The 27871-nt window shown below is 40.2% G+C and overlaps 1 protein-coding gene across 5 annotated transcripts; it reads right to left on the reverse strand.

Moving 5' to 3' along the window:
• Window positions 1-455: 455 nt before the first annotated feature.
• LOC144598583 (transmembrane protein 50B) lies at window positions 456-27398 on the reverse strand. Of its 5 annotated transcripts, none has more exons than XM_078408766.1 (7): window positions 27315-27398; window positions 18744-18916; window positions 15094-15206; window positions 10820-10887; window positions 5897-5989; window positions 2356-2413; window positions 456-1233 (listed from the first exon to the last, which is right to left on the reverse strand). In XM_078408766.1, exons 2-7 carry the CDS (start codon window positions 18840-18842, stop codon window positions 1188-1190), a joined length of 477 nt encoding a protein of 158 aa, XP_078264892.1. In that variant the 5' UTR covers window positions 18843-18916; window positions 27315-27398; the 3' UTR covers window positions 456-1187. The 5 variants fall into 5 exon arrangements, with proteins under 5 accessions (XP_078264892.1, XP_078264893.1, XP_078264897.1 ...); XM_078408767.1 differs by having other exon boundaries at window positions 18744-18912; window positions 27315-27387; XM_078408771.1 differs by having other exon boundaries at window positions 18744-18912; window positions 27320-27343.
• Between the last annotated feature and the right edge of the window lie 473 nt (window positions 27399-27871).

Consider the following 27871-nt stretch of genomic DNA (forward strand, 5'->3'; position numbering starts at 1 on the left):
TCAGGCAGCATCTCTGGAGAAAAGGAATAGGTGACATTTTGGGTCGGAACCTTTCTTCAGACTGAAAGATAAGAGTTTGGGAGGTGCAGGAATTGGAGATGAGTAAAGGCCAGAACAAATCAGGACCTGGATATTAGGTTCCTGTGTAGGCACAGGAATGAAGAAATATATTAGGCTTTGATGGGCTACTATGCAGATTCATCAGTTTAGTTACATTTCAAGGAAAGTAGAATTAAGGTGAAAATAAGGTTGACTTAATTATGATATCAAGAATTTGATAGATAATGAAAAACCTTTTCTCCACCAGCATTAAAGCTAAGCTATTCATTTGTCTGAAATATGACACACTGTTTTCACACAAAACAATCAATATCTAAAATCATCTTCACACCAGGCAATGAATGCTAGACAATCTTCTCCAGTTTTATAAAATAAATTTCTTCAGAGAACTTCGCCACAAGAAAATATAACAGGGTTTATTTCATAAATATTCTCATCGGAAAAAATTTAGTCAAGCTGTTACTTAATAGTGGCATTCTTTCTTAAGACATCTAAAAAGGTTGGAGCAAACACTCTGGGTCAATAATGCTTTTAGCACAGTTAAAATTTAAAATGATACAACAGGCATTAATTTCTTCAAATATTGTGCATAAATTTAAAATTTACAATGCTTCAGGATGCAGATATATTTTTCTTTAAAATACACGGTAACAATAATAACACATCAGACATATAAACCAGGTTTTCTTCAATGAACTCAATTAGAAGTCATATTACAGTTCTCAGCCCAATCAGTGCATCATTCTCTGTTAATATGACTCATGACAATTATTAAGAGCACAGTTAACAGATTACAAAATTAACGCCCAGAAATTCATCCCCCGAAAATAGCACTAAATGTGCTGCATTGTACAATTCATTCTATTGATTTCAATGGAATGAATTTTGAGGGAAAACTAATATGCTGGCTGTACAATACATGATGCTTTCTCCCCAACATCAAGGGATGAATTTCTAAGCAGACATGTTAATAAAATAAAAAGATGAGTTTAAGAATTATTTTGAATATGGATCGTATCACTAAAATCACTTAAATTACTATTTGGCCAAAGTACAAAGCAATGTGTATCTGTAGCTTTTAAGTGCAGAATATCCTGAGTCATCTCAGTGTTGATACAGAACAGCTTTTATGCCCAAAGTTCCTCTGTTCTCCCAAATTTAAAGATCAGGCTGCTGCAAAACAAAACAAGACACAATGTTTAATAGATTTCTAAAATCATGATTTTTTTCATGTTTAACAAGACAAAATATAACTGCATCAACCAATTTAAAATGTTGGCCACAATAATAATGTCACAAAAAGATGTGGGGTACATCTCCAGCATTAGCAGGATAATTTACATTTTTGATGGGCTAGTCTCATTGTTTCACAAAACTGTCTAGCACATATAAAACTTAAGGAAGATGGTACAAACTGGACAGTGATAAGTTAATAGTGGTTTCTGTAACCTCATCTATAATCCAATCATTATTAACACAATGTTGAAGATCAAACATGAACACTAGCTATGGGACAAGCTGCTAGTGCTTTGCCAGAACTGGCAATCCTTGCAATAATCATCAGTTTTGGGAGGATTATTCAAATGTTACACTTTCAAGCATGCTTCCTTTGAGATGTCAGGTAAAGTCTCGATTTGCTGGTCCAGGTGAACCAGATGGCACATTTCCATTTGTGAAAAATCCACCTACTTCTCAAAAGTACTTAATTTTCTATTAAGTGCTTTGATTTATCCGGAAGGAATGAAAATGCCACCTACAAAAATGCTAATTTGTTCATTTGAAAGAGAAAATGATATAAAAGACAAGGGGAATGATCATAGAATTAGTTTTGTAGCAGGGAAACAGGACCTTCAGCCCAGCTCATCCATGTTGATCAAGATGCTTGTTGCAGTCAGTCCAATTTGCCTGCATTTGGCCCATATCTCTTTAAACCTTTCCTATCCATACATCCATCCAAATATCTTTTATATGGTGTAATTGCACCTGGTTTAACTATTTCTTCTGGCAGATTGTTCCATTTACCCATCACCCTCTGTATGAAAAAGCTGTCCCTCAGGTCCCCATTAAATCTGTCCCAACTCACTTCAAACCTATGCCCTCTAGTGTTAGACCCCCACCATTGCAAAAAGGCTGGCTATTCATGATTTACCCTCATGATTTTATCTATCTCTAAGTTCAGCCCTCAACCTCTTGCTCATGCAATTTGTTATTTTGGCCTTTAATCAATAATAGGAACTCAGCTTAACGTTCTGAAAAGCCATGCAGTAGCTGCATTTTCCAAATGAATTTGCTTACCTAAAAAATATCAGTGCATTTTGAAAGAACACAGCCAGGCCTGGATACACATCAGTCTCTGTAAAAAATGAACAGAAAATTAACAAAAGAACATTCCATTTAAACTCAAATTATATACGAGTTTACAGAAAGCACCATTAAATTGTGGTGAATAAAGTTTTTTGGCCTTCATCAGTCAGAGTATTGAGTATAGAAGTTGGGAGGCCATGTTGCAGTTGTACAAGACGTTGGTGAGACCGCATTTAGAGTATTGTGTTCAGCTAGGCACCATGTCATAGGAAAGATGTTGTCAAGCTGGAAAGGGTACAGAGAAGATTTACGAGGATGTTGCCAGCACTAGAGGGTCTGAGCTATAGGGAGAGGTTGAGTAGGTTGGGAATCCATTCCCTGGAGCGCAGGAGGATGAGGGGCATTCTTATAGAGGTATATAAAATCATGAGAGGAATAGATCAGGAAGATGCACAGAGTCACTTACCCAGAGTAGGTGAATCAAGGACCAGAGGACATAGGTTTAAGGTGAAGAATAAAAGATTTAACAGGAATCTGAGGGGTAACTTTTTCACACAAAGGGTGGTGGGTGTATGGAACAAGCTGCCAGTGGAGGTAATTGAGGCTGGGACTATCCCAACGTTTGACAGGTATGGAGGGATATGGACCAAATGTAGGCAGGTGGGACTAGTGTAGCTGGGCATGTTGGCCGGTGTGGGCACGTTGGACCGAAGGGCCTGTTTCTACGCTGTATCACTCTATGACTAATGCTTATATGGTTTGTAACATCTCCCTTAAGTTTTGTATGTGCAACACAGTTTTGTGAAACTAAGACACTAGCTAATCACTGTATAAAACAGGAATCATCAAGCTGGTGCTGGAGATCTAACCTACATCTTTGTGTGGCTTTTTATTACTGCGGCCAACATTTTTAAATTGCTTGATGCAGTAATGACAATATTTTCTCTTGTTAAATGTGAATGAACTTTTTTAGACTAAAATCATGAATATAGAAGGCCCACACTGACCTTAAGAATGTTTTTCCCAAAAAGCTAAAAATGTATTGCATTTTAACAATGGTTGGTTTTAGTTTTTTTGACTTCTAGAATTTTGGATAGATTTTAGAGTAATGCATTTGTATTGTAAAATGCAACAGGTCAGCCAGGATTCAGTTCTTCTCCCCCCACCCACCCTCACTCTCTCCTCCTCCCCACCACGAGTCCTAGGATGCAAATGGGCGGTGTGCCATATTTTGGCCCCTCCTAGTGATGTGTTTAATTTGTGAAAGGACAAACCAGGAGTGGATGCCATTGAAGCGACCCCCTTACAGCTATTCAGATTATAAATCACCCCTAACCATCACGATGGGTCTAAATAATACAACATGAGATCTTTAGACGCATCTTCTGACATGGCATGGAACATGAACTGTTGCCCATGATCCTTACCGGACACAAATTAAATTACCCGGATGGTGCTCCTTGCCAACCTAGTAACTACTGACAACCACAGTTGATAGTCCCAAAGTTATACTGAGAGCAAATGAGCAAAGATAAGAATGTAACATGCCACAATGGGCCAGCAGGGGAAGAGGTAACAAAGTGCCATGAAGTTCCAATGCAACCTTCTTTAAACAACTTACTGAAATCATTGGGAGAATAATTTGTAGCCAAGAGAGAATGTGATCAAATGCTTGGAATAGCATTCTCTTGCCATCACTGCTAGATTCCTGCAGATAGCAGGTTAGGATCAATAAATAACACAGTTGTGCATTCATATAGGGACATTGCAGCCAAGTGATAACACAGATGTGCATTCATATAGGGACATTGCAGCCAAGTGATTTGGCTAGAAGATCATTTGTGAAAGGCCTTTTGCGTTCCTTTTTAATGATAAACCCCTGTCAGACCATGGCATCCCTCAGATAGATTTCTGTCCAGGGGCTGACAGGTGGGAAGGAGGATATTAGGCATTGTTAGACACAGGAATTGCAATAAGTGGATATAGATTAATACGAATGAGAACTCGTTTCCCAATAAATACAATGTTTAAAGTTCAAAGGAAATGCAACACATTGCAGTATTAAGGAAGATGAATCAGTAAATACATTTCAGACGGTGGGATTAAAATAATTCCTTGACTGTGTCTGTCAGGTTCAGAGGGATATAGGACGCAGGGAAATGGGCCCTGCTTAGATATAGATTTTGGTCGGCATGGGCAAGTTTGGCCGAAGGATCTGTTACTATGCTGTATGACTCTGCCTAATGTGCTAAGTGACAAAACAAATCTAGCCTGGAATCTACCTTGATTTCCAGCCCAATTTTGCAAAATATGAATAACTGAAGATTTCTGATGAAAGACACAAAATGCTGGAGTAACTCAGCTGGTCAGGCATACCTGGAGAACATGGACAGATGATGTTTTGGATCAGAACCCTTCTTCTGCATGAAGCTTTCTGATACCTAGTTTGATGTCAGTCAATTCATAAACCCTCAGTGCCTAGAGTTTGGCCAATATATTCAAAAACATCTCAAAGTCATATCAGTTTACCAACCATATAATATGAGCGACCTTCTGCTGTGAGCCAGTTGCCTGTACTCTGTAGACAGTATTGTTTGTTTACAAAGCTATCTTTTTAATTTCAAAACTGATTACTAGTTGTTGTTTACATAGAATCATAGTCAGACAGCACGGAAACAGGCCCATCCACCCAACTTGACCAATATGCCTCATATATGCTAGTCCCACCTGCCTGCATTTGGTCCATATCCCTCTAGACCTTTCCTATTCATGTACCTGCCCAAATGTATTTTAAAGTATCTACTAGGTGGGATATTTATGTACTATGAGAGTCAACATTAACTATGGGTGAAACTCAAAGTGCTGGAGGAACAATGCTGGTCAGGGAGCATCAGTGGAAGGAACGGACAAGTGATATTTTGGATTGGGACCTTCCTTAAGACCGTCCCAACCAGAAACATTGTGTGTGCGAGTCTGAAGAAGGGCCCCGACGCAAAATATTAAAGTGAACGATGCTATTGAAACTGTACTGAATCACCTGCTGTTAGCTGTGCTCTTAAAGGTATAAAATCTCAATGTACTTTGAGTTCAGGGAGATTCTACTGAGTGTCTCCATGAGAATTCCCACTTGTCATGATGAATTAAGGTCTTTAACATCCGCTAGCTTCAGTCTCTTATTCACATTTGACACAGTTGAACCAACCTTCCCATTTTGTCCTTGTGCCAAAAAGCAACGAACAATTGCTCTAGTTCATCCATCCACTGAAGACCATGGCATTATAGAGGATAAACTCCTTATCCTAATACTCGAGGGAATGGGGCTCATTAAAGCTACCAAATTATCGATATCATGCTCCTCAATGCTTTTGACATGCAATAAATCTGTTGACATGGCGATTTAAAGCAAACCAAAATAAAACTGCACACACTATGTCCAGCCTTTCATAAATTGACAGAAAGTTGCATTTCATAACGGCAGAAATACTTAAAATAGTAATCATTCATGGGTCAAGAAAAAAAAAAAAGAACTTACTTGGTACAACATACGCCCCAAATAGGATCCACATGGAAGCTATAAGAGATCCAAACATCAGCATGAAGCCAATGAAAAGCCAAATCCTTGCACCTGTGAAAGAACATATAAAAATGTATGGATGCAGGGAGCTCTTCTTGGGTTTGAAAATCTTTTTCCAAGGCAGCACTTAAACTGTTCAGTTTTAACAAATTGCACACAAGTTTCCCTAAGTTTGGACAAAGTTTGTTGAAAGGCATTGTGATAAGCAGGAATGGCTGAATGATGAAAAGCACATCAGGGTAGAAAAATATTAGAATGAATTGATTCAGTGGGTAGATGGAGGACATCTCAAAGTAGATTGGGAGGGACAACAATTAGTTGTGACTGTGTAGCAGCCGACACAAAGGACAGGTTAAGGTGGTGGTTGAGTGTCCAACAAAAGGGATATGGATACACAAGGAATTGCATCAGCTGGAATCTTGTGTAAAAGACAAAGTGCTGGAAGAACTCAGCGGGTCACGCAACATCTGTGGAGGGAATGGGTAGATGATGTTTCTTTATCATAGAGTCGTACAGCACAGAAACCAGCCCTACAGGAGCTGAGCAGACTCCGCCCAGTTAATGGTGGACTTTAGGAGGAGTGGAACACTCTGTCCCCTGTCTCCATCAATGGCGTGGATGTAAGTGCAAGGGATGTACCAGGGAGTGCAAATATCTTGGAATGTACCTGAATAATAAACTGGACTGGCACAGGTCCAAACTGGACTGGTACAAATATCTTGGAATGTACCTGGACAATAAACTTGTATAAGAAGGGAGAGAGCCAGCTGTACTTTATGAGAAGGCTCCGTTCCTTTAACGTCTGCAGCAAGATGCTGCAGATGTTCTACCAATCAGTGGTAGCCAGTGCCATCTTCTTCGCTGCCGTGTGCTGGGGCAGCAGGGCGAAGACTGCGGACACCAATAGGATCAACAAACACATCAGGCAGGCTGGCTCCATCCTAGGGGCGGAGTTGGATTCATAGGAGATGGGCTTGGAGGGGAGGATGCTCCTCAAACTGCAGAGCATCCTGGACAATACAGCTCACCCCCTCCATGACACACTGGTCAACCTGAGGAGTACCTTCAGCAACAGACTGGTTCCACCAAGATGCAGGACAGAACGCCACAGGAGATCTTTCTTCCCTGTGGTTATCAAACTGTAGAACTCCTCCCCCTTCTGTCATGGGGTAGACTGAGACTGACTCCCCTCCAACCACCCCCCCCCCCCCCCCCAATCTTTGCACATCCCCAATCCTTTCCACTCATCATTTTAATTTCATGTTTCATATATTTTGTGATTTTTATGACTGTTGGCAGATAAATTTCCCTCCTGGGATAAATAAATTTCTATTGTATCGTATTGTACAGCCCAAATCATCTACACTGACAAAAATGCCCCATCTAAGCTAGTCCCATTTGCCCACCCTTGGCCCGTATCCCTCTAAACATTTCCTATCCATGTACCTATCCAAGTGTCTTTTAAATCCTGTAAGAATGCCCCAACTACCTCCTTAAATATGAAATGCTAACTAATCTGTATAAATTTCATGTCAACTTTCATGATAAGAAATGGCTTCCGCAAGTGTCCACTTGGATAACGCGTGGTGCTTTGTTTGTGGTAACAGTGACGCAAGCACACAGGGGTTTACACTTCAAATGATAGTATTCATCTCATTGAGTCACTGCACATTGTTTAAACAAATAGCAATCGTCAAAACAATTTATTACTGGTTGCAACATCAATAGCAAGAACTAGCTTTTATACAGATGGAGACTTTCATTGAATGGAAGTTGTGTACATGTAACTATCGAGGAAACTTTTAGAACATAACTAAACCAAGTAGACCCGTTGGTCCCATTCCTCGTAGAGGGGGGACAGGGAAGGGGAGAGGGTGCCACTCGTCTCGGCCCCGTGGCGCCAGCGCTGCAGCCAGAGCGAGCCGTGGACCCAAAGCCTCTCCTGTATTGGTCTAGCACCCTTTTAGAACATAATGTAAAACAGGACAAGAATAGGCCCTTCAGCCAACACTTGGCATCATGTGCCAAACATAAGGCTAAGTCATTTATCAAGTCACACAGATCCCTGCAAAACAACACTGGTCACAGACTTCCAACTGAACAATGCATTTCCACCACAAACCTATATGCCATTTCTGAATTCATATGTCCAATCCACTGTGAATCCTGTGCATCTTAATCGACTGGATCAGCCCACTATAGGGGACATTATCAAATACTTTACTAAAATCCATGTAAATAACATCCACCACCCTCCCCACATTGATCGCTTTTGTTACCTCCTCAAAAAACTCTATTGACAGACCTGCTGCGTACAAAGCCATGCCGACTGTCCCCAATTAACCTATCCTCTTCCAAATGCGAGTGAATTCTATCTTAAAAAATCCTCTCCAATACTTTCCCTACCACTGATGTGGGGTTCAATGGCCTATAGATCCCTGGATTCCCTCTACATCCCTTCTTAAACAAAGGAATAATACTGGCTACTCGCTAGTCCTCCGGGAGATTCATGTTAATACTCTTCCAGAGCCACAACACCATCGTCTCAATTTCAAACTGTCCTTTCATATTAGTATTCTCCATGGTGACCTCACTGTTCTTCACGTCCATCTCCTTAATTAATGACTACATCTTGGGACCTGCCTTCTTGATTTGGTGGTAATTGCTTTATATTTCTAGAACACAGATCTACATAATGTTCAGTATACATTATAGTACAATGTATGAATATTTCAACAAGCTGCAAAGAGATTTAAAAATTGAATTTGGCAATTTCTGGGTTAAAAAAATGCACATATGGTTGTTGTCTCAACAGGACAATATGAACACCAGTGAGATGGACTTCAATAGTCTTTTTAAATATAAACTTCTTGTGCTTGAGTCACAGTTCCCACAAAACAGTAGATACATTTCCTCTCATGAGAAGTTGCTTTCGGGTCATATTGGTCAACATCTCTAAACTAAACTAAACTAAAATTTGAAGAGTGTGGTCTCATTCTAAAATGTTAACCAGTTATCATATTAAAGCACTTCTTTCCAGATGCTGATAGATCTGTACTTCACAATAGACAATAGACAATAGGTGCAGGAGTAGGCCATTCAGCCCTTCGAGCCAGCACCGCCATTCAATGCGATCATGGCTGATCACTCTCAATCAGTAACCCATTCCTGCCTTCTCCCCATACCCCCTCACTCCGCTATCCTTAAGAGCTCTATCCAGCTCTCTCTTGAAAGCATCCAACAAACTGGCCTCCACTGCCTTCTGAGGCAGAGAATTCCACACCTTCACCACTCTCTGACTGAAAAAGTTCTTCCTCATCTCCGTTCTAAATGGCCTACCCCTTATTCTTAAACTGTGGCACAAAAAAGGAAATGAAAATGCATATTCCCAGTCATTGCTTGATGGTTTTCTAGTATTAATTTTAAAATTTGAACATTCATTAAGAAGACAATGAGCCTAGAGTCCTAGGTGCTGTACGTTTTCTATTGACATCAACATTTACTTGCATTTGTATTGCAATTCAACATCACAATGATATACATATCATCACCCTCAATAAGACGAAGAGAAAAGATTTTAAAAGAGATTAATATTTCTGAAGGTAAAGCTATTATAGTCATACGACATGGACCCAGGCCATTTGAGCCAATTTGCCTATGCTGACCATGATACCCATCCACATTAGTCCCATTTGCCTGAGTTTGAACCATACCCCTCTAAACCTTTCCTTTCCATGCACTTGTCCAAATGTTCCTTAAATGTTGTTATTGATCTTGCCTCAACCAGTTTCTTTGGAAGCTCGTTCCATATATGTACACCACCTCCTCTCAATGCAAACCCTCATCCTCATCATATTTACCACTTTGATCTTCAGTGTTTAACTTGCAAAACAGATTAGCAAAGGTAACAGCTAAAAAAAGCCGATGGTTTCCTTAGTGAGAACAAATGTAACTTACTTTCAATGCATCTTCAAATTCTGTACAGGACCAATTTTGGCCTTTAACTATTCAAGAGTGGTGCACACAGATATGACACGAGATGGACACTACTCGTCAGCCCATAGCTGCATCAAGAATATATCAGACTATGCAATCTAGTTAGCGATCTGACATGTTGAACATTTATTTTCTAAAGGTACATATGCACTCTTGGTCGACAGTCTTATTTTGTGACATTTACCGATGAAACTTAGAACCAGATGCTTTAGATTTCTTTTGACAATCCAAAAATTGCAATATTCCATTCTCTCTTTATCTGGGAAATGATAAACAATATGCAAACATTTCTCCCTTTTTATATAATTTCCTCTTTTTATCATCTCTGCACTCTTTCCATTCGTCCTCCAAAGCAAGACGTTATTTCCATTTTTTTCCTGTTCACTAGCCATTGAAAAATACTAATATTTCATTACTCTTTTTCACCAATGAACTGAGCGGAAAAATATTACTCGCTTTAAGATCTCCAGTTAAGGGTACAGCTGGAAAAACTACCGAAGCAGAAATCTATGCTTAACTAGAGGTATATTTTTATTCCCAAGCAAGTTCAGGCTTAAATCAGGATACCCATTTGCAATGTACCAATAATTTATTTTTTGTTAGGTACTTTTATTTTTTAATATTCAAAGTGTGGTGGCCTGGCGGAGGCCAGAGAAAAGGCAGGACGCCAGGCCGGTTTAGTTAACAGTCTTTAATAGGCTGTGAGCTCCTACTCACAGCGTAGTCCACCTAGGGATGAACCACACCTCCCAACGGGTTGACCTTTAACCCCTTACGCCAGTCCGTCAAGTGACGAGGGGGCTGACCCAAGGAGTGGCCTGATCCCAGGGACCGCCACAAAAGTACAATAATCACTAAAAAAGTAACTAGCTTCAAACAGCATACCTGTTCTTCCCAAACATCCTTCACTGTATCCATCTCCTCGGACTTGCCCATTAGAGACAGCATTTATCCTAAATTAGAAACAAATTACAAATGTGGAGTGTAATGATAAGCTGTAATATGCAGAAACACAGTTTATTTTATCAGAAATTTGGCAATCCACATTACCAGATCGAGAGTTAAGGTAGCAAAGTGGTTAATCCAGGGGTCTGAACTCATGAGTGTGTGAGAAGGAGCTGCAGATGCTGATTTAAACCAAAGATAGACACAAAAAGCTGGAGTAACTCAGCGGGCAGGCAGCATCGTTGGCGAGAAAGAATGGGTGACGTTTCAAAGGGTCTTGTCCGAAACTTCACCCATTCCTTCTCTCCAGAGATGCTCCCTGTCCCGCTGAGTTAATCCAGCTTTTTGCTTCTATCTCGGTCTGAACTGATGACCCAGAAACTCAAGTACAGATCCCTCAACGATAATGGGAAAGTTACAAGCTAATATCAATAGACAATAGGTGCAGGAGGAGGCCATTCGGACCTTCGAGCCAGCACCGCCATTCAATGTGATCATGGCTGATCATTCTCAATCAGTACCCCGTTCCTGCCTTCTCCCCATACCCCCTGACTCCGCTATCCTTAAGAGCTCTATCTAGCTCTCTCTTGAATGCATTCAGAGAATTGGCCTCCACTGCCTTCTGAGGCAGAGAATTCCACAGATTCACAACTCTCTGACTGAAAAACTTTTTTCCTCATCTCAGTTCTAAATGGCCTACCCCTTATTCTTAAACTGTGGCCCCTTGTTCTGGACTCCCCCAACATTGGGAACATGTTTCCTGCCTCTAACGTGTCCAACCCCTTAATAATCTTATACGTTTCGATAAGATTTCCTCTCATCCTTCTAGCTTTATAGAACAACTATACAAAAAACATGTAAATCTGGTTCACTAAAGTTCTTTGGGAATGAAACTGACCATCCTTTTACAATGTCACTCCCAAAACAATGTGGTCAGCTCTTAAATGAATGGCCTTAGTCGGCCAAGGATGAACAATAAATGGTGGCTTGGCTAGTAATACATTTCAGTACATAACAGATGAGTGAAGCAATTCATGCTGGAAAACCATGTGCAAAAAATCATATCAGAGAGCTGGAGGTGTAGCACAGCTGATCTAAAACACAGCTTATTCTTATATACAAAGTTACTGCATCCATCTACCTTTCAAATGAACCGAGAGCATTTGGTTATCTATTAAGACCAAGCAAGATATTTTTTAGGTTAAAAGATTGGAACTTGCTTTTAAATATTTTGAGCCTTTGCAAACAGCCTGCAATTGTGATGGAATAGTTAACTTTAAAGACGATAAATTCATTTGTCATATATCTACTATTTGACCCCTTTTAAAAACTGAAGGTTATGGTTTTCCAATCTTTCATCATACCTTCCCATGACTAAGGATTTTTCTTTAGGCATCCGTATTTCTCATCCCATGGCGCCAGGTCTTACCAAAAACAGTTTACTGTTTTACTTGTGACTACCTCGGATCTGAACACGTCTGATAGATTTGTCCAGGAGGAATTTGGGAAGAAACTGTATTTTATAGCACCTATCTCGACTTCAGGAATATCCCAAAAAGCCTTTAGCATCCTTTTTCCCCCAAATTAAATAACTGATAGATGTCAGAAAAAAACACATGCCAATTTTTATATTATTATCCCCCATAGAACTAATATGATAGTTAATGGCGTAGGTTATTATTGTCACATGTACCAATGCACAGTGAAAAGCTTTGTTTTACATGCTATCCCAACAGATCAGATATACCATACATTGTCTGAAGAAGGGTCTCGACCTGAAACGTCACCCATTCCTTCTCTCCAGAGATGTTGCCTATCCCGCTGAGTTACTGCAGCTTCTTGTGTCTATCTTAGATTCAAATTAGTTCAAACTCAAGTACAATAGATAGAGCAAATGGAAAAATATAGAGTGCATATACAGTGCCTTCCATAATGTTTGGGACAAAGACCCAACATTTATTTATTTGCCTCTGTACTCCACAATTTGAGATTTGTAATTAAAAAAATAATCACATGTGGTTAAAGTGCACATTGTCAGATTTTATTAAAAGGTATTTTTATACATTTTGGTTTCACCATGTAGAAATTACAGTTGTGTTTAAACATAGTCCCCCCATTTCAGGGCACCATAATGTTTGGGACACATGGCTTCACAGGCGTTTGTAATTGCTCAGGTATGTTTAATTGCCTCCTGAATGTAGGTATAAGAGAGCTCTCAGCACCTACTCTTTCCTCCAGTCTTTCCATCACCTTTGTAATTTTTTATTGCTGTTTATCAACATGAGGCCCAAAGTTGTGCCAATGAAAGTCAAAGAAGCCATTATGAGGATGCTAAAGGCTGAGAAACAAGAATAAAACTGTTAGACATCAGCCAAGCTTCAGTCTTACCAAAAACAACTGTTTGGAACATAATTAAGAAGAAAGAAAGCACTGGTGAGCTTACTAATCGCAAAGGGACTGGCAGGCCAAGGAAGACCTCCACAGCTGATGACAGAAGAATTCCCTCTATAATAAAGGAAATTCCCCAAACACTTGTCCGACAGATCAGAAACACTCTTCGGAGTCAGGTGTGGATTTGTCAATGACAACTGTCCGCAGAAGACTTAATGAACAGAAACACAGAGGCTGCACTGCAAGATGCAAACCACTGGTTAGCCGCAAAAATAGGTTGGCCAGGTTACAGTTTGCCAAGAAGTACTTAAAAGAGCAACCACAGTTCTAGAAAAAATCTTGTGGACAGATGTGACTAAGATTAACTTATATCAGAGTGATGGCAAGAGCAAAGTATGAAGGAGAGAAGGAACTGCCCAAGATCCAAAGCATACCACCTCATATGTGAAACACGGTAGTGGGGTGTTATGGCCTGGGCATGTATGCTGTTGAAGGTACTGGCTGACTTATCTTCATTGATGATACAACTGGTGATGGTATAAGAAAATAACTGCAGATGCTGGTACAAATCAAAGGTATTTATTCACAAAATGCTGGACTAACTCAGCAGGTCAGGCAGCATCTCAGGAGAGAAGGAATGGGTGACGTTTCTGGTCGAGACCCTTCTCCAGACTGACTTACTACCAACTGCTGATGGTAGTAACATAATGAATTCTGAAGTGTATAGACACATCCTATCTGCTCAAGTTTAAACAAATGCCTCAAAACCCGTTGGCTGGCGGTTCATTCTACAGCAAGACGATGATCACAAGCATACTGCTAAAGCAACAAAGGAGTTTTTCAAAGCTAAAAAATGGTCATTTCTTGAGTGGCCAAGTCAATCACCCGATCTGAACCCAATTGAGTATGCCTTTTATATGCTGAAGAGAAAACTGAAGGGAACTAGCCCCCAAAATAAGCACAAGATGGCTGCAATACAGGCCTGGCAGAGCATCACCACAGAAGATACCCAGCAATTGGTGATGTCCATGAATCGCAGACTTCAAGCAGTCATTGCATGCAAAGGATATGCAACAAAATACTAAACATGACTACTTTCATTAACAGCACATTTCTGTGTCCCAAACATTATGGTGCCCTGAAAAGGGGGGACTATGTATAAACACTGCTGTAATTTCTACATGGTGAAACCAAAATGCATTAAAATGGCCTTTATCAAAATCTGACAATGTGCACTTTAACCACATGTGATTTTTTTCTATTACAAATCTCAAATTGTGGAGTACAGAGGCAAATAAATAAATGATGGGTCTTTGTCCCAAACATTATGGAAGGCACTGCAGTTATAGTTCTCAGCATTGTAGCATATTTGTTCCACTGACAATGTCTAATGTTCTCAATGGGAGGAGGTGAATCGAACAGTACTCTCGATTATGGAAGGAAATTATCTGACTATTTGGTTGTGTTGTTTAGGATGGATAAAGGTTGGCCAGGGCACTGGAATGGTATTCCTACTCATTTCCAATAGTGATATTAGAAGTTTTATATCCAGGATTGTGGACAGGTCCTCAGTTTGAAATCTTGTTCAAAAATTACACCTTCATGACACCAAATGGCAACCTAAATTTTCTGCTCATTCCCTGGAGTTTGTTTTATATCCATAAGCTTCTTACTCTGAAGCAGAAGCGCAGCTATAATGCTACATCTGACGCCAACACAGTTGTGTTCAGACTTGGGTTGTTAACCTGTAAAAAATAAATTCATAAACCCCATAATGAAAGCTAAGCCAAGTGGCAAAACATGGTATTTCATTGGAAACTTACATGAAAAAAGCTATGGTTGACATGACTCCACAAGTGTGAAAAGCATGGTTCATATCTTTGTTTGTTGGGTAAATAACTGCAGCATCTATGATAATCCACCAACCTGTAAAAAACTACAAACAGAAATATAGCATTTAAGGGATCCAAGCACCCAAATTACCTATTAGACCTCGTCAGTTAAATGGTATCTTACTTTAACATTTACAACATTGGGGTAAAATTACATCTAGTTTAAAAATCTTACCTAAAATCTAAGTAACAAATATATTGTTCGGTTTGAATTATTTGATGACAAGATTGGAAGAGGCCATTTTGACCTGTCTCATGCATGCTGGCTCAGTGATCAATCATTCCCTCACAAATTTTCCCAGAAATCTGTTCACTACACATTCCCATCAACTCCCTCCCCAGATGCTCCCACTCGCCTCCATTCTGTGGGAAATTTACACCGGCCAATTGACCTACAAATTTGCACATCTTTGAGATCTGGGAAGAAAACAGAGCAACTGAAAACAAACAAACTTTACAGAGACAGCATCAGTGAGAATTGAACCTGGATTGCTGGAGCTATATCAGCTTTACTAGCTGTGTCAAAAATGGAGAAGAACCAGTGGATTTAACCCTCAGTTGATCTTCTTAACTGAGAACCTGGGATCACAATACTCCCATTCCACAGTTCTCATGTTGTGATCCTACAAACATAGACAATAGACAATAGGTGCAGGTGCAAATAATTCATCTGTCCCTCTCTTTCCCCTCCCCCTTCCCAGTTCTCCCACTGTCTTCCTGTCTCCTACTACATCCTATCTTTGTCCTGCCCCCTCCCCTGACATCAGTCTGAAGAAGGGTCTCGACACAAAACGTCACCCATTCCTTCTCTCCTGAGATGCTGCCTGACCCGCTGAGTTACTCCAGCATTTTGTGTCTACCTTCAATTTGAACCAGCATCTGCAGTTATTTTCCTACACTTCAAAATCATTGGTAAAATAAACAGTCATTACATTTGCATCGCAGGGAAAAGGTAGATTCCTTTAATAGACAATAGGTGCAGGAGTAGGCCATGCGGCCCTTCGAGTCAGCACCACCATTCAATGTGATCATGGCTGATCATTCACAATCAGTACCCCGTTCCTGCCTTCTCCCCATACCCCCTGACTCCGCTATCTTTAAGAGCTCTATCTAGCTCTCTCTTGAAAACATCCAGAGAATTGGCATCCACTGCCTTCTGAGGCAGAGGATTCCACAGATTTACAACTCTCTGACTGAAAAAGTTTTTCCTCATCTCCGTTCTAAATGGCCTTCCCCTTATTCTTAAACTGTGGCCCCTGGTTCTGGTCTCCCCCAACATGTTTACTGGCTCTAAGGTGTCCAATCCCTTAATAATCTTATATGTTTCAATAAGATCCGCTCTCATCCTTCTAAATTCCAGCGTATACAAACCTAGTCGCTCCAGTCTTTCATTTACATGACATTGCTATGTCCCAAACACTATGGTGCCTGAAATGACTCTATGATACAGCATTTGAAATTTTACAGAAGAGAGTAATAGCAAAGGAAAAGTCATGGTTTTCTTTGGGTAATCTTAATGTTTCAACAGAATGGAAATGTTAAATCTATTTAAACTCTGGATAAAAGGAGTTGTGTTTTTGATTTATACATAAAATTACATGCCAAGTATAACTTTAAATTTTTTAAATAAAAACTAACAGGACTAAATTAAGGGTGAGGAATATAGATTATGTAACTCCCAAACCTAGAAAACCAACTTCTTAACAGGAAACTTAAAACAGTGCACAATCATTTAAAACATGGCGTGGAAGAAAATTACTAAAGTGTCTTTTGGCTCCATCTATTGGCCTTTTAGAGCTATATATAACTTCCTATTGTTCAATTTAACCCCAAGTCCAAATTACCTGCAGATAAATTAAATAAATTAAACAAACTAAAATAATTTATTTCTGAACTGTTTATAATATGGAAGACGGATTCTAATTCAGTCATACAAGATCACTGTAGGGATTTACAGGGCTGACCGTGTGAGATAGTTTCCTCAGTACTGATATTCTGGGAGCAAGGGCTATATTGAAAAGATGCAGAACCAGTCCTTTAGATTAATGAGAAATGTCTTCATTTGGATAATTGATATTTTTGCAATTCTCTGCCCCAGACAGCTCGATGCAAGTCATGCAAGGCTGCAAAATCCTCCAAATCTATTGGCAGGATGTGAACAGCATGCTCTTTGAGGCTAACATGCCCAGCACTGAGACCTTAATTACATTCAGTCAACTCTGAAGGGAAGGCCATAACAGTTCCATGTGCAAAGTTAGAATCGAAAGAACGCTCTATTCTGAGCTCCATCACAGCAAGAAATTTCCCCGTGGACAAAGGAAAATATTTAAGGATGTTCTCAAAGCATCCTAGAAAATTAATTGTTACATGCCCACTGATTTGTGGGAATATCCAGCCCATGACAGCTCAAAGAAAGAGGCTCATTTGCAACATGAAGAACAAAATTCATTCATTAAGAGGGCACAACCACCCAGTCCATCTAAATAAAAGAAAAAGGCATTCAAGACTGAAGTGGTTAGATGTTTTGAGCATAAGGGGATCAAGGGAAATAGGGATAAGGGAGTAAACTGGAAAAAAAAGGGGGATCATTATGGTCGTATTCATTTGTAGGTCAGGCTCATATAGTTCACTGTGAAGACTGGCCTCGCCCTGAAACATCACCCATCCTTTTTATCCAGAGATGCTGAGTTACTCCAGCATTTTGTGTCTATCATATAGGCTTTTGTGTTTCTATTCGTTATGCTCTTTTACCATTTACCAAATCCAGTACACCATCTTCCTAAAGCCTCAAACTCACTACCCAACAGTATTTACACCTTCACCAGATGTATTGCTGCACTTCTAGAAAGAGGCTCAAGACCATCTTCTCAGGGGCAAGTAAGGAAAGGCAATAAAGTTGGTATTGCCAGCATGTCCATGTATTAAAAAAAGACAAGGAACAAAACTGATTTGACTTCTCATTCAAAGCCTCAAATTTGGGGATGTTACAATAAATTGCCTTGCGTTTTTTCTAGCTTCCTCATCCCCTTTAAAACACTCCTCAAAACTGGCACACCTGTCCTAATATTTTTATCCAGCCTGATGTTAACTTTTGTTTAACACACCTGTTAAAAGCCTTGGAACATGTTGCTGTGTTAAAATGCTATATAAATACAAGTGGTTTATATTGTCTTGATTGCACCATCGTTATAAGAATTTCTTTCACAATAAATTCAATTCACTGGTTCATAAATAGCAGGATATCATGATCTGTATTTGAAGAATACATTTTATAATAGGACAGGTGAAAATAATTGGGATGTCTTGCTCGCATGAATCAGATATTACCCTGCTTTAATTTCATGTTAAAGTAGCAGAATTAGTCCATTCGGCCCATCATGTCTACCCCGCCATTCAATCATGGCTGATATATCTTTCCCTCACACCCCATTCTCCTGCCTTCTCCCCATAACCCCTGGCACCCATATATAAAATCAAGAAAATTCAAATTTTCTCTTTCTAGATGATAAATAGCATCTAACCATTGTCGGACTGAAAAAAAAATCAAAAAAGTTACAATTTAGTTTATTTCCAAAGCTTACCAACACTCCGGCAATTATAGATGCAACAGTATTTCTGCTCTCTCCCCAATCAATACATTCAAATTCCGGCCAGCGAAAATTGTCCAGGAACCCTGCCATCCTGAAGTTGTTGTTGAGACCTTCCACTGGATGTTAAAGATGTCTTCAGCTTTCAAAACCTCTTTAGAATCTAACTGAAAGAAAGATAAACAATTATTATTGCTTTTCCAAACAGCCTACCCCATTTCATAGTCATACAGAATGGAAACAGGCCTTCGGCCTAACTCGTGCATGCTGACCAAGATACCCCGTCTAAACTGGTCCCATTTGCCCGTTAGGCCCATAACCCTCTATATCTTTGCTTTCCATGTAGCTATTTTTAGATTTTTTAGATTTAGAGATACAGCGCGGAAACAGGCCCTTCGGCCCACCGAGTCCGCACCGCCCAGCGATCCCCGCACATTAACACCATCCTACACACACTTTTTACAAGTTTTACATTTTACCCAGTCAATCAACCTACCTGTACGTCTTTGGAGTGTGGGAGGAAAAGTGCCTTTTAAGTGCTGTTATAGTACTTGCCTCAACTACCTCCTCTGGCAGCTTGTTCTATATACCTACCACCCTGCAAGAGAAAATAATTGCCCCTCAGGTTCCTATTAAATCTTACCCCTCTTTTAGGGACTGCATTCAACATTCATAAATGTAGACAGCCATATAAATGAAAAACAAAAAACTGCAGATGCTGGAAAACTGAAATAAAAACAGAAAATTCTGAAAACACTCATCAGGTTAGGCAGCATCTATGGGAAGAGAAACAGAGTTCATGTTTGACTTAAAATCTTAATTGTTTCTCTTCACACAAATATATAATGACCAACTGAGTGTTTTCAGTAATTAAGTGCATGCTTCACTTTGATGCTGACCATTACGGAGATGTTGAAGCTGGAGATAATAAGGCTTGGCAGCAGTTTAAAATGGTGAATGGAGTATATTTTACTGACAATGGGCATGTTGTCCCTCTGAGGTCATAATGTTGTTGAAAATAGCAATGGTCAGACCGACAATAACAATTCTGTGCAATGGCAGAAAGAAAGTGACCACCTCTTTCCTGTTTTACGCTCTGCTTCTTGCAAACTAACCAAATATCCATAATAAGCTCCACATCAGCTGGTAGATTATGATGCCCACAAAAGCACTTTAATAGCCCACATTAAAATAATTGCTATTGAAAGAACAACTACTAAAACAATCATTGCTATTTCAAATGAACTCTCTGAACTACCAATCTTTCTTAGATTCAGAGTACTGTGCAGCTGCAAGTACAACCAAAACTAAGAAGCAAGGCAGTCAAGAGGGGAGGGGAGTTCTAGATGTGGCTGAAACTATGGGGATTTGCGCCCCCACCCCACTCCAGCCTGAAGAGTAGAGGAAGGTTGTAGTTTCAGAGGAGATCAGGGACTGCTCTCTTCTTTGTTCCACTGGAAATGGCTCACCGACAACTTACCTGACCCTATACAACAAGGTATAGCAAGGACTGTTGGGATCCCCAGGCAAGGTGAAAAACAGTGGCATCTGCTTTTTGGTCAATATCTTGTGAGGTCATAGCTGATCTGAAGGTCATAGCTCAATTCTGGTCCATTTATCTGGCATATCTATTTATGTCTGCCCTATTCTACATTGTTTCTGGCATTTGGGGTCGACACTCTTCTTCAGACTGACGAGGGTTTCGACCCAAAACGTCACCCACTCCTTCTCTCCCAAGATGCTGCATGACCCGCTGAGTTACTCCAGCTTTTTGTGTCTACCTTCGTTTTAAACCAGCAGCTGCAGTTCTTTTCTACACCATCAGCATGTTGCTTGTTACACGTAGGGTGCGAACACTCTTGACCACTGCTACACCACCATTCTGCACGGTATCACTCCATCCATCGCACTAATTGCTGCCATTTTGAGCAGCTGTTGGTACTGCTCCTGCTGACTTAAAGACAGAGACTGAAACGCAAGGCATCAACAAAGAGTGATCTGAGGAGACTAAGGGTCTGCCTTGAGTCAGTGGACTGGAACATGTTCAAGATCAATTCATCCAGCCTGAATGAGTAAACCTAGTTTACTGGTTTCATCAAAATATGACAATAGACAATAGGTGCAGGAGTAGGCCATTCAGCCCTTCGAGCCAGCACCGCCATTCAATGCGATCATGGCTGATCACTCTCAATCAGTACCCCGTTCCTGCCTTCTCCCCATACCCCCTCACTCCGCTATCCTTAAGAGCTCTATCCAGCTCTCTCTTGAAAGCATCCAACGAACTGGCCTCCACTGCCTTCTGAGGCAGAGAATTCCACACCTTCACCACTCTCTGACTGAAAAAGTTCTTCCTCATCTCCGTTCTAAATGGCCTACCCCTTATTCTTAAACTGTGGCCCCTTGTTCTGGACTCCCCCAACATTGGGAACATGTTATCTGCCTCTAATGTGTCCAATCCCCTAATTATCTTATATGTTTCAATAAGATCCCCCCTCATCCTTCTAAATTCCAGTGTATACAAGCCCAATCGCTCCAGCCTTTCAACATACGACAGTCCCGCCATTCCGGGAATTAACCTAGTGAACCTACGCTGCACGCCCTCCATAGCAAGAATATCCTTCCTCAAATTTGGAGACCAAAACTGCACACAGTACTCCAGGTGCGGTCTCACCAGGGCCCGGTACAACTGTAGAAGGACCTACAGTTGATGATTGCATTCCAACAAAGACAATTAGGGTTTATCCTAACCAGAAACAATATAAAATAATGTAGCCACAAAATACGGTTTGGCCTACCACTACCGCAATATGAAGAATATTGTGACATTCCATTCCCAAGTACAGATACTTGCTTTGCAGTCTTATATTAAATAAATTATCAACAGGTTTTTTTATTGTCAGTTTGGAATATATTAATGGACCTTGACCATCAAATATTTTTGAAGTACAGTCATTGTGGAATAGTAGGCAATAATAGCAGCTGTGTACTGTAAATACATTCTTAGGAAAACAGGTACAAAACACAAATGATGAATTGCACAGAAAATCTCAGACACTCCCAAAAACATTTATGCTAAAAATACATGATCTCACAAAATGTACCACAAAAAATTGAGAATATACTGTTTTGAGCTCCAGTGGTTCCCAAATGAAAAAGGAACCTGCTTTTATGTTATAAAGTCGGTTGGCTAACACTTGACTTTCTCCCCGATACCTTACAGATGGGCAGATCAGCACATGTATGTATGCCCCAAAATACTTACGGCATTTCAATTCAATTATTACTGAACTGAGGGTACCAGCAGCTACCTCATGTAATCTTTGGTAATGTCTTCAAAGTTCCAATGGAGGATCTTTTTCTCTCTATTAAGCCCAAGATTTAATAAATACTGTATTGTATTATTTACTTGAGAGATAACTGCTTTATAAGTCTGAATCAAAGTGAATTTTAAAAGCACTTGCATTTCTTCAACACATTACTTTTACACTTCTTTATAAATATTGAAAAAGTGTGGAAAAACGCAAATAAAGAACGTTATGGTCATTTTTATTGAAAATAAAGCGTGAATAGTTTAATGGAGGAAAGAGGAAGAGGCAGAGCAAAATACAAATATCCTTGTAATAATTCCAGCTGCTTATGTTCAAAGCATTATTGCAATAGTTTTTATACATCTTGCAGGAAATACCCATTGACAGTCAGTGGTGCACTATTAAACCAGTTCTGGGAGATGCCTTAAGTTGTTAGTCATCACATGGAAAGGATGAGTAACTAGAGGAAGTGACAACAAAGGGCAGGCCGGGCACACAAATATGTAACTCCTGTTCAGACCTGTGAATTTTGGACATGAAAAAATTCTTGCTAAGCATTCTTTATGTACATAATATATTCAGATCAGGTAGAAATGAAAGAGACAAAAAACTTAAAAACTTGGTTTTATCACAAAACTAATACACTAATGAGGAAATCTATACACATGGCAACATTTGGAAGCAGTTTTCCTTATTTGTTTGCAAAACAGGAAAGCAAAAACATACAAGCACATGCTAAAAGGAAGAGGCAACACAGCACCCTTTTCCTGCCATAGAATTTAATAAGAGTCAAAACTGAAATTACTACTTTGACTAATCCCCACATCCCCCAACTTCCTCAGAAATTTATGAAATTTACCTCAGCCTTGAATACAAGAGAAAATTGGGTATCTGCATCCCTACCCCTGCAGAAAATAAACTTATTTACTCAGCCCTACATGTCCAATAGCATAACTCCAGTTGTCATCATGCTACATAAAAAATATTTAAAATGTAGGTTTTTAATTAACCACACAATTAGGATGAAGGACACTGTCTGCATATGGCACTTGTTAATCTATGCTAAACTGTGTGATTTTTTTACTCATGGTTGCAGTCTAAGTTGATATCTCTAAATGCATCGTCATAATGCATTTCTCTTGAGATCTTCTGAAAATTCCTTAAAATTTCAGTGGTCATCTATCACTGCTTCCTCTGGCTAAAGATATAAACAAAACGCTAACTGTATGAGGTGGAGCTCGGCAGAATGATTTGTGCGCGAGTGGGACTAGTGAAGTGTCCTTTTCTCTACATTTAAATATCTGGAGACCCTCAAGGTTGGGGTTATTATGATACATTGTCAGCAAGTATTAAATGCAAATAGTGGCCACAGCAGGCACTTCCACATCATGACCCGGTCCAGGGAGCCCTTCTGTCCATTGATCCTGCCACCATCATTCAGAGTTAACCAACACCACTGTGCACATCAGTGGAAAGATCCAGCAGCCAAGTGGAGTGACGGAAGAGGAAGTCATAGTATGAGTACAGACTGTTTACAGTCATTTAATATTACTTCATTTCATCAATGAGATATGTGTAGCCAGGGTATAATGCACATGGGATGGAAAACAAAAACCTCAAGAGAACCTAATCCAGCAGATCACTATTATAGTTTAGTTTGGAGTTACAGCGTGGAAATAGGTCCTTCGGCCCACCAAGTCCACGCCAACCAGATCCCTGCACACTAACACTATCCTACACACACTAGGGACAATTACAATTTTACCAAGCCAATTAGCCTACAAACTTGTACCATCTTTGAAGTGTGGGAGGAAACCGGTGAATACCCATGCAAGTCACGGGAAGAATGTACAAACTCTGTACAAACAGTTCCCGTGGTCAGGATAGAACCTGGGTCTCTGGCTCTGTAAGGCAACAAATCCACCGCTGCACCACCGTGCACACCTCACTATGTGGAGAAGACATTGATATTGAGTTACCAATATAGATAGACATTGCATTCTCATGACACCCATGTTTCATTCAAGTTCAAAACAAACCACTTGGGACACGTGCTAGGATTAAAGGGTTTGCTGAAGCTAAAATTATATTTGATTAAATACCATTCTAGTACAGACAGGTAACAAACAGATTCTGTTTTTGCAGACATCCAAAAGCCAATTTTGTCCATGTCAGAAGATAAACAAAAAATACCTGATATAGTAATCACAACACATTGGCACAGTGGTAGTGTTGCTGTCTTTCAGCGCCAGAGACCTGGTTTGAATCTGACCTTGGGTGCTGTCTGTACAGAGTTTGTACGTTCTCCCTGTGACCGCGTGACTTTTCTCTGGGTGCTTTCTCCCACATTCAAAAGATGTGCAGGTTCGTAGGTTAATTGACTTCAGTAAAATTGTCCCTACTGTGTAGGATAGTACTAGTGTATGGGGTGATCACTGGTCAGCGCCGACTCGGTGAGCTGAAGGGCCTGTTTCAGTATCTCTACATCTCAACTCTTAAGTCTAACCATAACTCCACAGTATTTTAATGAATATTATCAAAAGCACTCAAAACTGATAAAGTTGAGGAAGAATGGAAACTAGTTCTGCTTTTCATAGGAATTAACATCTACATCAACCATTTAAATTTAATAATATTAAGGAAGCTGTTTGTATGTACAGGTATCCATTAGTCAGTATTCTTAACCTGGGGATGGTTTGTACAGGAAACTCCTGCAATGCATATTGATGGTGCCCAGCTAAAAAAAAAAACCCCATCTCTCTACTCCTCGACCTGCCTGGTCACATAGAATTCCAGGTAGATTCCTAGACCATCCATTCATAGGCAAGCCAGCAATTAGTGGGACTCTTAACAAATGCAAAACATTTTATAAATCACCTAACTGAGATCAGGTGAAACACCTCCCCTCAGTGCAATGTTTAATTGTGTTAATATAAATATTAACAAATGCAAACAAATTTTCATGGCATTTAAATTTGGTTCAAATTCTAACATACATGACATTGTTACAACCGATGGGTTCTATTTAAATTTGTTGATTTCTATTCAAAATGTTGTGCTTGCAATTGAACTCTTTTTGATGCAATAATATAAACTACAGACAAAGAGATCTCATAAGGAGTTCCTCAGTCAGCAGCGAGCTTCAGAAATAAAATGCAGGATATAATTATATTTTAAAAAATAAAGAAACTTAAGTAATTTACTCTACAATTTTTCCTTCATTAAAAAAAAGACTTCCAAAAATAATCAATTTTACATCTTGGACAAATGATTGAGAGCATAAAAGGAATTTCATATTAAATTCAAAGCTTTCATGTTGCTCACCTACAAGAAGATATGGTATCAAATTGGGGAACTATCTTTGTTTTATTCCCTTCTTCCCTCTCATTATATTCCAAGGGACAAATTCAAATATCTGGATGCAGTTTACCCGAGGAGCAAAATTAGAAAACAATGCTTTACTTAAGTGAAAATGTTCATAACTTTCTTCCACACTCTTTGAGTTGCTGCCATCCAGCCCCTCCTGCTGTACTATATCTTCATCTTATTTCTTCTAAGGCAGTGACTCAGCATTAGAACTGAAATGGAATGCAGGTCAGTTTCATGGGCTCCAGGTAATGGAGAGAATCATAAACTGTTCCACAGATGGGACAAAAGGTATCTTTATTATCACAGGGAATTGTACATTGGGACAGGTTGGCAGAAGGCCTTTGTCTTGTGGTTATTGAAAACAAGTCCCACCACCTCATACCCTTCAGTGAACAAGTCAACTGTGATTTGGAGCAGCTCCTTCAACGTTGTGTATAAACATTTTGTCTGCATACTGTTGATACTATACGAAAACTATTCGACAATGGGCTAATTTTTCATCCAAAATGTTTTCATCCCTGAGGACCCCACACTCCCTTAATCATACACTAAAGTATTTGTGCTCCATGCAATAACAGTAGCAAGTCAGACACTTGCTATTACTGCACTTCTTTTATTCTTTCTCTCCTGAGATGCTGCCTGACCTGCTGAGTTACTCCAGCATTTTGTGAATAAGCACTTCTCTTATTAGTTAGTCATCCTCATTCATGTAAAAGATAAGTCTATTCTAATTTGCTCATAAATGCTGCAAACTAGTGTGAAAAAAAGGCTCAAAAGGAAAGTAAAGCATTTGCAGAAGATTGATGTTTTAAAGTAACATTACTTCCTTCTTTTTGTTTTGACTTCCTGATAAGCATAAAGAAATTAAATTGCCAATCAGATCATCTTTCATACAGAAAGAAATCCCAACCACAAATTCTAACAAAAAAAGTAGCAATTGAGGAAGCATTATTGTCATTGGGCCAGTTACATAGAAATGTGACATCCAACAGCAGTCATTCATCGAGGCACAAGAGACTGCAGAATCTGGAATTATGAGCAAAGAACAAACTGTTGGAAGAACTCGATTTATTCACAAAATGCTGGAGTAACTCAGCAGGTCAGGCAGCATCTCGGGAGAGAAGGAATGGGTGACGTTTCGGGTCGAGACCCATCAGTAGGCCAGGCAGCATCTGTGGATGGAAGATAACATTTCAGGTCTGGATCTTCCTTCTCGACTGGAAACGTCATCTTATTTCGCACCACAGATGCTGCCTGACCCTCCTGAATTCCTCCAATAGTTTGTTCTTTACTCAGCAGCCATCCCTCCTTCCCATCTAGTGAAGGTGGCAAGAGTGAAGAGTGTTATATTGTCATATGTCCCTGATAGAACAGTGAAATTCTTACTTGCAGCAGCACAACAGAATATGTAAACATAGTACACTGTAAACAATATAATAAATGAGAAAATAAAAAAAGGTCACACCAATAACTTTACACAGAGGGGTGCTTCTGGCAACAAGGTTGTCATTCTACATTTCCTTGTTCACCGTCTGCTTTGATCTGTTGTTTTCACACCTTGTCTATAGTCTCCCTCCCCCTCTGACTCTCAGTCTGAAGAAGGGGCTCGGCCCGAAACGTTCCCCATTCCTTCTCTCCGGAGATGCAGCCTGTCCCGCGGAGTTACTCCAGCATTTAGGCTACGTCTATCCTCGGTGTAAAGCAGCACCTGCAGTTCCTTCCCACGCAAGGTTACTGCAGGCAGTGACTGCGGCTTCCCTGACCATCACCAACCGCAAGGCAACACTCGGCATCTCTTCCCCTCAGATCTTGAGCAACCACCATTTAGAAATACGTTGCAGCCACTCAAATGTAATATTTGTGATAGTGTTAAGGTAATTGTACGGACCTGACCTCGCTCGGCCTCCCGAAGGCGAAGCCCGCATCGAACCAGCTCCTCGGCACCGAGTCCCGCCTCTGCATCAAGCCCCCCCCCCTCTCGCGGTGACTGCCGGCACCCTCCACCAATAGGGAGAGCGGCCTTCGCGTCCGCAGCCAATCGGCTGCCGCCTCTCAGACACGTTGGTCAGCCAGGGCGACGCTGGATGGAACAGGCGCTGTGATTGGCTGCGCCGCGCGTCGCCTGGCAGCGTCTCCATTTGCCTGTCAGGCGATGCGGCGCAAGCGGGAGAGTGAGTGAGTGAGGTTTTATTAATTGTTTGCAGTTTAAAATGCGCATTACATGCGAGTCCAGCTGCTAAATTGCAAGCACTGGGGTCTGTGCATTAAAAAAAAACCCAACAAAAACTTGAGTCATACAGCGTGGAAACAGGCCCTTCGGCCCAACATGCCCACACTTGCCAACATGTCCCAGCTACACTGGTCCCACCCGCCCATGTTTTCGCCCATATCCCTCCAAACTTGTCCCATCCATGTATTTGTCCAATTGCTTCTTAAATGTTGGGA

The sequence above is a fragment of the Rhinoraja longicauda genome, chromosome 12 (assembly GCF_053455715.1).
Source record: "Rhinoraja longicauda isolate Sanriku21f chromosome 12, sRhiLon1.1, whole genome shotgun sequence".
In the NCBI taxonomy this organism is placed as follows: domain Eukaryota; kingdom Metazoa; phylum Chordata; class Chondrichthyes; order Rajiformes; family Arhynchobatidae; genus Rhinoraja; species Rhinoraja longicauda.

What these genes read in the sequence shown, in the direction of transcription:
- LOC144598583 (XM_078408766.1), bottom strand. Translation starts at nt 18,842, where the DNA reads ATGGCAGGGTTCCTGGACAATTTTCGCTGGCCGGAATTTGAATGTATT. An exon ending in AGGATGTTTGGGAAGAACAG is followed by an intron (nt 5,990 to 10,819) that starts GTATGCTGTTTG and finishes GTTCTTTCACAG; the next exon opens with GTGCAAGGATTTGGCTTTTC. An exon ending in AATGCACTGATATTTTTTAG is followed by an intron (nt 1,234 to 2,355) that starts GTAAGCAAATTC and finishes TTTGTTTTGCAG; the next exon opens with CAGCCTGATCTTTAAATTTG.